This window comes from Juglans regia, chromosome 7 (assembly GCF_001411555.2).
Source record: "Juglans regia cultivar Chandler chromosome 7, Walnut 2.0, whole genome shotgun sequence".
NCBI classification, from domain to species: Eukaryota; Viridiplantae; Streptophyta; class Magnoliopsida; order Fagales; family Juglandaceae; genus Juglans; species Juglans regia.
In genome coordinates this window covers 52,107,113-52,117,974 of record NC_049907.1, presented here as the reverse complement: position 1 = coordinate 52,117,974, position 10,862 = coordinate 52,107,113, and the positions used below count along the sequence as shown (strand labels likewise).

Below are 10,862 nucleotides of genomic sequence, written 5' to 3'. Positions count from 1 at the left end.
TGTTCGCTTGGCGATTACTTAGCATATCGGGAAATCTTCATTCTCCCACCTCTGATTTAAAAAGTGAAGCGAATCTCACATACGACATCACTGTTGATGTGAGAAAAAATGCATAACAGACCGAAAGGAAATAAAGAGTCATTTCCAGCCCACTGGTCGACCTTGACCTTGATGGATGTTGTTTTGAACCCCTGATAGTGTTCTGGTGCGGCTATACAGTGTTATTGCGCACACCCATGACGGTAAATGAAAAACAAGTGCAGAGAAAATAAGAGAAATGAACACACAAATTTACGTGGTTCGGCATGTTGTCTACGTCCATGGGCGTTTGGGAGAGAAAATCCACTATAATATATTTGTTTGCAGTCTTTCATTGCCTCTCATTTCTCATTGGACAAAGAAAGTTTGAGTTCTTCCTCCAAAGGTTGAATAAGAAGAAGAAGAGAGAGTTCGTTGGTCCTCTGGCCCTTTGCTTTTATCTGACCCTCCATTGTGCGTGCTTGCCTATCAAGAGGTGACTGGTCCCTTTGCGTGTCTAAGCAAGCCTCCTTTTTCCCATTTTTTTCTGACACTCTTCTCTTACACTCCTGACCCATGGTCCTCTCTTATCTCTCACTCTCCTCCTCCACTTAAGAATTAGGCTTATTTAGAACTCATCCCAAAATTCTTATCTCATCCCATCTCCTTCCCAAACATCACTCAAATACAAATATTTTTAAACTAATCATTACAATTTTTTCAAACTAACTATTACAACTTTCTCAAACTTTCAAAAAAATAAACATCAACTTTTTCAAATTACCAAACAAAAATAATATTAAAAAAATATATTTTAATAATATTTTAATTTATAATATTTTTTATTCAATTTTTTTTCTTTCATTTCCCAAAATTTTATAAAATATCTGTTTGGATAGTGAAATAAGATGTAATGGTTTTAGATAAAAGTTAAAAGTTGAATAAAATATTTATATAATAATATTTTTTAATATTATTATTATTTTAAGATTTGAAAAAGTTGAATTATTTATTTTATTTTTTGTGAGAAATTGTGAAAGTTGTAATGATGAAATAAGATAAGATGAGATCAAACCGTTTCTATATCCAAACGGGGTAACCCAAACTATCTCACTATTATTCACAAACTTTATTATTATTATTCACAAACTATCTTATTATTATTCATAATAATTTTATCTCATATTACTCTCAAGCTTGTCGGGGTAATTCCTAAATGGTCCACTCAAATCCAAATGATCCAATTCATGAAATTTAATTTAAGATAGAAACTTCAAAACTTATATTGGAATGCAGTGTGTTTGAAATAAGACGACCGATTGAAGCCCAAAACAAAAACATCATAAATTTTGCGTATAGGCCATTGGTCATTACCAATTTACCCGTGTGTAGCAGGCCTTAAAAGGAGTCCCGAACGAAGGATATCCATCAGAAATTTGCACCATTGGATGTTGGTGCTTCACTGATCATGGCAAGTCCAATATCAATGAAAGGGTCCAAAACATGGACTAGAGATGTGATTATGGAAAGAAAAATTCTATTCATTATTTTTATACATCTTATATTGTATATTTTTTTAATTTCTTTCTCTTACTAAATGATAGTATATATATTATAGATAATGAGTAAAATAATTTAATAAATTTAAAAAGAATAAAATAAAAAAAAATCTTAAAAAATTTAAAAATAAAGAATAAAAAAAATAAAATATATGATACATGAAAATGATAAATAGTAAAATTTTTACAGAAATACATGCAGTTATTTCGAAAAGTATTATTATTTATTAAGAAACCATGATCTATCCGTCCCAGTCAGTCCCCACTTATCCGGTAGTGTAAAGAAGAGAATTTGGGCGAAACTGTGCAAATGCTCGATCTCGGGCGCAACACGGCTAAAAACAAAGCACGCATGGAAGGCCGTGTCGTTTTATTGTCTGTATTTATTCCACCTTCGGGAGTAGAGAACAAAAGTAAACCAAACAATTGTTTTTATTTTTTATTTTTAAATGAGTGAATATTAGAATTTGGGAGCCAATAGTCGCACCTGTCTGTCTGTCAGGGATTCCCTTTCCCTTTCTTTCTTTGGAATTCGCAACTGTTTAACCAACATATGCGTATCAAATATTTTATACTATATATTATGATCGTATTTTTATCTTATTAAATAAGATGTAATATATTTATTATTAATAAATAATTATTTATTAAATAATTTATTATTATTAAGTAATAATGATAAATATGACATATTTATATAATAAAATAAAACTAAAATGAGAATATAAAATATAGCATTACTATGTGCCCCTACCTATACTTTTGAGTCTTTGACGACTTTGAGCTCCTCGGCTTCACAACGTACGTACAGTGCTAATTTGACTTCCAGTCGGGCAGTTTCGGTACTTTGCTGTTAGCCTTAGGCCCTTAATATGCCACTGTTTGTTGGCTGTAAAACTCGAGTTTGATTGATTTACAAACCGTTTAATTAATATAAGAGTCCGTTATACATCAGTCAGCACTTTTTATATACTGTAATATATATATATATATATTTTTTAACTTAACATACTAAATGTGTTGAGATGTAACAAACAGTAAATTGATATAATTAATTTCTCTTGATATAAAGTCCTAGAGTTGAGTTGACCTAAACTCAAATATTTGTATTAATTAGCTTGCCTTCAGGTGGCAGGTGATATATATATATATATATATATATATAATACAAACTTGATCGTACGTCCAAAATGCTGTAATTAAGAAAGATTCCTCTGGATGTGCAGTAAGTCCCAAATTTGCCATAAAATGTCAAACCATGCAGCACCATTAATTAAGACAAAAAAGAATATTTTATTTACGGGCTCCGGCCAGTCCCGCATGCAGCCATATTATTAATAACTGGGTATCTATAAACATGCAGGTTTTGCTAAATTCTTATATATGGTATGTCGATCAGAAAACCAAAACGAGTTGGCTTATAATAAATAATATTCATTGTCTTAGTCGTTCTATATATATGAACTATGGAAGGGCACGCACTCGAACTCGCACTCGCACTGGCACTCGTCGGATGGAAAATTTAACTTTAACAAAACTTGATTCATTATGAAACAAGAAGATAGGAACACATTGTTTTGTTTGTGTACCGGCTGCTCAGTAACGCTGTTTAACGGGCAAGAATTTGAAGGTAGTGTTTTTAGAAATGGAAGCTCGACTCTATATATTCACATTCCACAGCTCCTGCTGTAAGTGTTGAGTGTATATATATATATATATATATATATATATATATGACAAAATGGAGAGAGAGAGAGAGAGAATTAATTACAGACAGCCCGCCCAGGTTGGAGAATGTAAAAGGGTCTAATTATATGAGAAGCAAGCATTTAAGAAAGAAAGCGTTGAGTGAATGGGCGAGAATTCAGATCCTACAAAGGAATTTAAGAAAGAAAAGGTATAGCTAATAAGAGCAAAAGGTCTGAGTTATGCCAAGTGCCCACACCCTCTGGCATTCTGCACCGTCGATCATATATGGCATTCATCCATCCATCACCTGCGCCCTCTTGACCTTTACTTTTATTACACTTACCTACCCTGCAGCTAGCCTGCCCACCTACTTTCCATCCTTTATTACTTTTGCTTTTAGATCTCTTCCTTTATCAACACTAACATATAGAGAGTATCCATCCCAACCACCTTCACTCTGCTTGCCATTCCTAATTCCCATTCCTTCTTCATAATCTTGCTTATTCAACCAGCAACCAGTTTTCTTTACAACGTCATTGAGCTACTTACGCTTTAATTCGCTGCTTGGGATACTTTTTTCCAAAACATTCCTATTTCCTGGCCCTGCCTCGGAACAAATCTCGATGAACCTTTTTCCTTCTTTTATATATTTCTTACTGTAGTAAATGTCATAATCGCAATTTCCAGCGATATCAAAGTTCGCTACACTGTCACGTGGATTACCAAAAAGCAGGGCACCAGCTATAGCTAGGCCTAGACCATGCCATCCACCTAAACTAAAGAAATTACTTCTTAAAAGCAATTATACATTTATAATTATACTATGTTTTAAAAATAAAGTTATAAATTATAAATTAATTATAAATATATATTTTGAAAAAAATTACTATGCCGGTTAAAACAATTCGTTCTATTTGATCGTTCAGTAATTTTGCTTTTTCTTACTTAATGATAAATAAAATAATTTTAAATATATTAATATATATTTTTATTTTTTAAAAATATTTAAAAATATTAAAAAAATATGAATAAAAAATAAAAATAAAAAATTACGAAAACAACTAACTATATAAACAAACAACACAAATCAAACGATAGAATAGTACCGCTCATATATTTTTTAAAAAGAGCTTTCATCGGTAACAACCACAGCCCACGACTTAGGGCTCGTTTGTTTTTATAGATGAGATGAAATGAGTTGAGATTAAAATTAAAAAGTTAAAAAAAATATTATTATAATATATTTTTTAATATTATTTTTATTTTTAGATTTGAAAAAGTTGAATTGTTTATTTTATTTTATGTAAAAATTTAAAAAAATTGTAATGATGAGGTGATATGAGATAATATGAGATGAAATATTTTTTAAAAATAAACGAGACCTTAATAACTTCATTACATGCCACGAGTTTCATTATTGCGTTGTATTGTTTTAAAGTGATATTTTATATTAATTTTTAAATTTATTTATTTTAAAAAAATTAATAACTAATGAATATTATTAAATTAATATAAAATAATAAAAATGAGATGAAAGCTTGTATCTTAAAGTTGCTGTATGAGCTAACACTGTTAATTATACTAATGATTTTTTTATTTAAACGAACAAATATAAATGATTCGAGAGAAAAATACATTACTTTACTGTATCATAAACAGCTTATTACAGCCACTCGGGCTCAGCTTCATTCAAAAAAAAAAAAACAGAGAGGGAGAGCCACTCAGCTACCTCCGGACCTCCAGGCTCCCTCGCTGCGCTTTCGCCTTTAATCGAAGACCAACTATTAACTCTCTCTCCTCTCCCTGCTCGCACTCAATACACTGCACGAAAGACCAACTCTCCCTTCCCCTTGAACAGTCGACACCCAGGTACCTGTTTCGCCCCCAGGTAAGTGTTCGTCGGTACACCATTTCCCGACGGATTTACCATAGAATCTTCACTCCATCTTCACTCAAGTCCCTGTCCGAGTTTTCGCCCAACCTCTCCATTCTCCGGCCCAACTTTGCAGTGGGTTCTCATATTGAAACCTCCCGGCGTCTCTGTTTGATTAAATCTCTGTTTTTTCAAAGCTCAAGAATTCTTGCTTTGAGAACAAATTTCTAGGGTTTTGCACTCTACCTTCTCAGCTATCTTGCCTATTATTTCGGTTACTTTTGCGTCATAGGTATTTCCCATTTTGCCAATGCCGCTGGTTTCTGGTATCTCTTTGTTTATTCTTGATCCTTCTTGTTTTTCCTGAGCGCTAAATCTAGCCGTTGGAAAGTGTTGATCTTTCTGTCTTATTCTTTTTCTGTTTGTTCCGAGTATATATGAGGGTTTGAAAGCTCGCTGTCAACGATTTCTGGCTCTTCCGCGTCAGTGTTCTGCGGCGTCGGCACCAGTTTCACCTGGCTTTCTTGGGTCTCCGAGTATGCTAAAGTAGCGGGCACAATGCGAGCTTTATTGAAAATGAAAAGCCAGCTAATCGGAATGTTTGTGTTGGTGCTGGTGACTATCGGCCCAGTTCGCGTGAGATCCCTTAATCCGTCTCTGAACGACGATGTGCTGGGGCTGATTGTGTTCAAGGCCGATATCCTAGACCCAAAGGGAAAGCTTGTATCTTGGAACGAAGATGACGATAGCCCTTGTAACTGGTTTGGCATCAAATGCAACCCCAGATCCAACAGGGTCTCCGAGCTCAACCTCGATGGCTTCTCCCTTTCGGGTCGGATGGGCCGAGGTCTTCTCCAGCTGCAATTTCTCCGCAAGCTATCGTTGGCGAGGAACAATCTAACCGGAAGCATAAGCTCCAGTATTGCACGGGTTGACAACCTTCGAGTGCTCGACTTAAGTGACAACAGTCTCTCAGGAGCTATACCAGAGGATTTCTTTCGGCAATGTGGGTCTCTGAGAGTAATATCTTTGGCCAAGAACAAGTTTTCAGGGAAGATATCGGATAGTTTGAGCTCATGTTCCACTCTTGCGTCGGTTAATTTGTCGTCTAATCAGTTTTCGGGGTCGTTACCGCCCGGGATTTGGTCTTTAAATGGGCTTCGATCCCTTGATTTGTCGGATAATTCTCTTGTAGGTGAGATCCCAGAGGTGATCCAAGGCTTGAATAACTTGAGAGCCATTAACTTGAGCAAGAATCGGTTTTCTGGGATGCTCCCAACTGGCATTGGAAGTTGTTTGCTGCTGAGGTCCATTGATCTTAGCGAAAATTTGCTTTCTGGGGGCCTTCCAGATACATTGCGGAAGCTTTCTTTGTGTAACTATCTTAATCTGTGCAAGAACTCATTTGCTGGTGAGGTTCCGGACAGTATTGGTGAAATGAAAAGCCTTGAAATTTTGGACCTTTCTGCCAATGGATTTTCTGGCCAACTTCCAAGTTCAATAGGAAACCTCCAGTCATTGAAAGTCTTGAACTTGTCGGCTAATCGATTTACCGGAAGCTTGCCAGGGTCAATGGCTGATTGTGCAAACCTTGTGGCGTTAGATCTCAGCCGTAATTCGTTGACGGGTGATCTTCCCGCGTGGATCTTCAAATCGGAGTTGCAAGAAGTTTCGATTTCAAAGAACGAATTAGGTGGGAGCATGAGCAGTCATTTATCTTCTTCATTGGGGAGCTCACCTGGACGGCTTGAAATCTTGGATTTGTCCCACAATGCTTTTTCTGGGGGAATAGCGTCTTCATTAGGCGTTTTGAGCCGCTTGCAGTTCCTGAACCTATCTAAGAACCTTCTTGTTGGTCCTATTCCAGCGACGATTGGGGAGTTGAAGACCCTGGATGTTCTCGATTTGAGCAATAATCGGCTGAATGGAAGCATCCCTCTGGAAATTGGAGGAGTTGTTTCTTTGTATGAACTAAGACTGGACAAGAACTTTATATCGGGGAAAATTCCAGCTTCAATCGAGAACTGTTCTTCTCTTACAACCTTGTAAGTTGTCTTTGCGGTTTTCTGCGTTTCATTTATGATTTCTCCTTGTTCTTTTTGTGGGTGTGGTTATGACATGGACTTTGCTTGTATAAGAGTTTAGATATATATCCGATTATTCTTAGAAAGAAGTTGTAATTGCAAGTGCCATACTTTAGATTCAGTAACCCTTTTGCAGTGGAAAATGGTGTCCTCAGTGATAGCTGAACTAGCTTTCTGTTCTGCTTTTAAACCTTCAATGGTGTCCTCCCACTCCTGTTCAGTTTATTCTAATGTTTTAAGAGTATTTGTGATACACTTGAACCCCTATGGCGTAGTCAGATTTTGATGCTGTTTTCTGAAACATCAGAGCGAAGATTATGAAAGTTATTTATTTTTTTAGAGTTCCTCAGATAGTGGCATACGCCAAAATTTTTAAGGCAATCCTCTATTTGGAGGGGCCTTCGCCTTTAAATCCGAAAAAAATGTCCGTGGGCTGATATAGATAATGCTTATTTCGTAATGATTTTTTATATCATTCTATTTCTAATTTCTTGTTTATGTTCTTCCATTTTGGTTGAATCGTGCAGCATTGTATCTTATAACAGACTCAGTGGCCTTATACCTGCAGCGATAGCCCAACTTACCAACCTAAGAAACGTGGACTTGTCTTTTAACAACCTTTCTGGAGGCCTGCCCAGGCAGTTGGCCAATCTTCCTCACCTTCTTTCCTTCAATATTTCTCACAATAATCTCCAAGGTGAACTACCTGCTGGTGGCTTTTTCAACACCATCTCCCCTTTGTCTGTCACTGGAAATCCATCTCTTTGTGGATCTGTGGCGAATAAGTCTTGCCCTACAGTCCTTCCAAAACCCATTGTCCTCAATCCTAACTCTTCTTCTGATTCTTCTTCTGGTTCATTGCCTCCAACTCTTCGTCACAAAAGAATTATCCTCAGTGTTTCTGCACTCATAGCCATTGGAGCTGCTGCAGTCATCATCATTGGTGTTATTTCAATCACTGTACTTAATCTTCATGTTAGGTCATCCACATCTAGATCTGCAGCAGCCCTCACATTATCTGCTGGTGATGATTTCAGCCATTCTCCCACTACAGATGCCAATTCTGGCAAGCTTGTCATGTTTTCTGGTGACCCGGACTTCAGCACTGGAGCACATGCTTTGCTCAACAAGGACTGTGAGCTTGGTCGTGGTGGGTTTGGAGCAGTCTACCGGACTGTTATTCGAGATGGGCACGCAGTTGCAATCAAGAAGCTCACTGTCTCAAGTCTTGTCAAGTCTCAAGACGACTTTGAACGAGAGGTTAAGAAACTGGGGAAAGTGCGGCACCCTAATCTTGTTGCACTTGAAGGTTATTACTGGACTCCATCATTACAGCTCCTCATATATGAATTCATCTCTGGTGGTAATTTATATAAACATCTCCATGAAGGAGTAGGTGGAAACTTCCTCTCATGGAACGAGAGGTTCAACATTATACTTGGGACAGCGAAAAGCTTGGCTTACTTGCACCAATTGAACATAATTCATTACAACATAAAATCAAGCAATGTCCTTATTGACAGCACAGGTGAACCTAAAGTCGGTGATTTTGGCCTGGCAAGATTGTTACCAATGCTTGACCGTTATGTTTTGAGCAGCAAGATTCAGAGTGCTCTAGGGTACATGGCACCAGAATTTGCCTGTAGAACTGTAAAGATAACTGAAAAGTGTGATGTGTATGGGTTTGGAGTTTTAGTTCTAGAGGTGGTAACTGGCAAGAGGCCTGTGGAGTACATGGAAGATGATGTTGTGGTGCTCTGTGACATGGTCAGAGGAGCATTGGAAGAAGGCAGAGTGGAGGAATGTGTTGATGAGAGGCTCCGGGGTAACTTCCCAGCTGAGGAGGCAATTCCTGTAATGAAGCTAGCATTGATATGCACATCGCAAGTGCCATCAAACCGGCCAGACATGGCCGAGGTAGTGAATATATTGGAGTTGATCATATGCCCTTCAGAAGGTCAAGAGGAGTTGGAATGAGTTTGGCTGATCTTGGGAGAGATGATTGGAAGAAGAGATTAAAAAATGGGTTATCTGGCGAAGAAGAATCCGGTTTTGTTCATTTAACAGAGAAGAAATATTTGAGTAGTGAAGATTTCTTTCTCCCCCACCTTTTTTTTTATTATTTGGATTTCATGTTTGTCTCCTGTTAATGTTTTGGTAGTTTATCGTCAATGTAATAGCCAGGTTACCGGATTCCTTTTCACCGGGCCCCGATTTGGTTTCCTAATGAATGTTGTAGCCCCGTTATTAATCTTTTGTCATCTTGAATGCTTGTCGATTAGTTATGAGCACTGATTTTAGCAGCAGGGCATTAGTGTTTCAATTCAGTTTTATTAGGCAGAGAAAGAATGGAACTCATAATTCATAATGGGTGCGGCTACAATGCCGCCCCATTTTATTTCTTAATTACGAAATAAAATAAAGAAAATATTTTTTAATAATATTATGATTTTTTTTAAATATTTAAAATGGACATGCTACAGTCTTGCTGTGGCTTCCGTTGGGTTTAATATGTATTTTTTTATGTATATTTTTTTAATTTATTTTTTATATAGATTTTTTTTACACTTTTAAAAAATAAAATAAATTTAAAATATTATTAAAAAATACTTCGAAAGTAAAAAAATATTAAAAAATACTTCTTTAATCACAAAGTAGAATAAATATTATTTTTTATTCTATTTTGTGATTAAAAAAATATTTTTTAATAATATTATAATTTTTATTTTATTTTTTAAAATATTTAAAATTATTAAAAAATATTTATATAAAAAAAATGAAAAAAATATAGATAAAAAAATGCTACATGCCCAGCGGGGCATGTAGCATTTTCCAACCATATATTGTTGGCGGATATGTCGATCATTGGGGCTGCGAGTGGTGCGCGGACTGATGTGACAATTTTACGAGGAAATTGAACATTTGGTTGAGGAACAATACTCATACAAGTTACAACCCTTGTGCTGCGGTTATGGTTTGCTGGATTAAATCGAGAACGGTGCTGAGCGCAGTTTCACTGGTAATGGGCTTCATGATAAGGGTCAAATAAAGAATGAAGAATGGTCCGACACACTACCTAAGTTATAGTATTTCCAATGTTATATAGCAAATGATGATGTTTTAAAACAAGTCAAAAAGTGACTTATGAGGACTTGAAGATTCATGGCACCCACTTTGAAGCAAATGATCTATAAAGTACCAATAGAATAATGAAGAAGGGCACGATGGGAAAAGAGAAAGGCAAATAAAGAGCCAATGCCCCAAATAGTGATGGTGAAGTCATGGAGAACGAATATATGACATGCCATTATGCTGTCGGAATAGAAGTAGTCTCCGTCTTCCTTCTATATATTTGGTGAGCCGCGTCCTCACTTGTTCTAAATCTCAAACTTTCTTTTGAAGTGCGTTCTTTGTTTATTTCCTTTTTAATGTATTGGATTACTCTCATTTTGTCATTTTTGTTAGTTCTGCTGCTATATACAGTTATTTTTTTATATTTATTATCCATTTAACTAATGTGATTGGTCAAAAAAAATTATTTTATATTAAAAAAATAATACAATCGATCACAATAAAAAAAAAATATACAAAAAATATATAAAAATAATTACACATCAAATTTTTTATTTTTTATTTTTA

General features: G+C 35.8%; 1 protein-coding gene across 1 annotated transcript; it reads left to right on the top strand.

Annotated features, from left to right (window-relative positions):
* Positions 1-4,954: 4,954 nt before the first annotated feature.
* On the top strand, positions 4,955-9,476 carry LOC108991891 (probable LRR receptor-like serine/threonine-protein kinase IRK). The gene is made up of 2 exons (XM_018966295.2): positions 4,955-7,184; positions 7,751-9,476. Exons 1-2 carry the CDS (start codon positions 5,698-5,700, stop codon positions 9,198-9,200), a joined length of 2,937 nt encoding a protein of 978 aa, XP_018821840.1. The 5' UTR covers positions 4,955-5,697; the 3' UTR covers positions 9,201-9,476.
* Positions 9,477-10,862: the final 1,386 nt, after the last annotated feature.

Bases quoted from the DNA above. Each gene is read 5' to 3' on its own strand.
- LOC108991891 (XM_018966295.2), top strand. From the start codon at position 5,698: ATGCGAGCTTTATTGAAAATGAAAAGCCAGCTAATCGGAATGTTTGTG. The intron at 7,185-7,750 runs GTAAGTTGTCTT...TGAATCGTGCAG, and splicing joins TGTTCTTCTCTTACAACCTT to CATTGTATCTTATAACAGAC.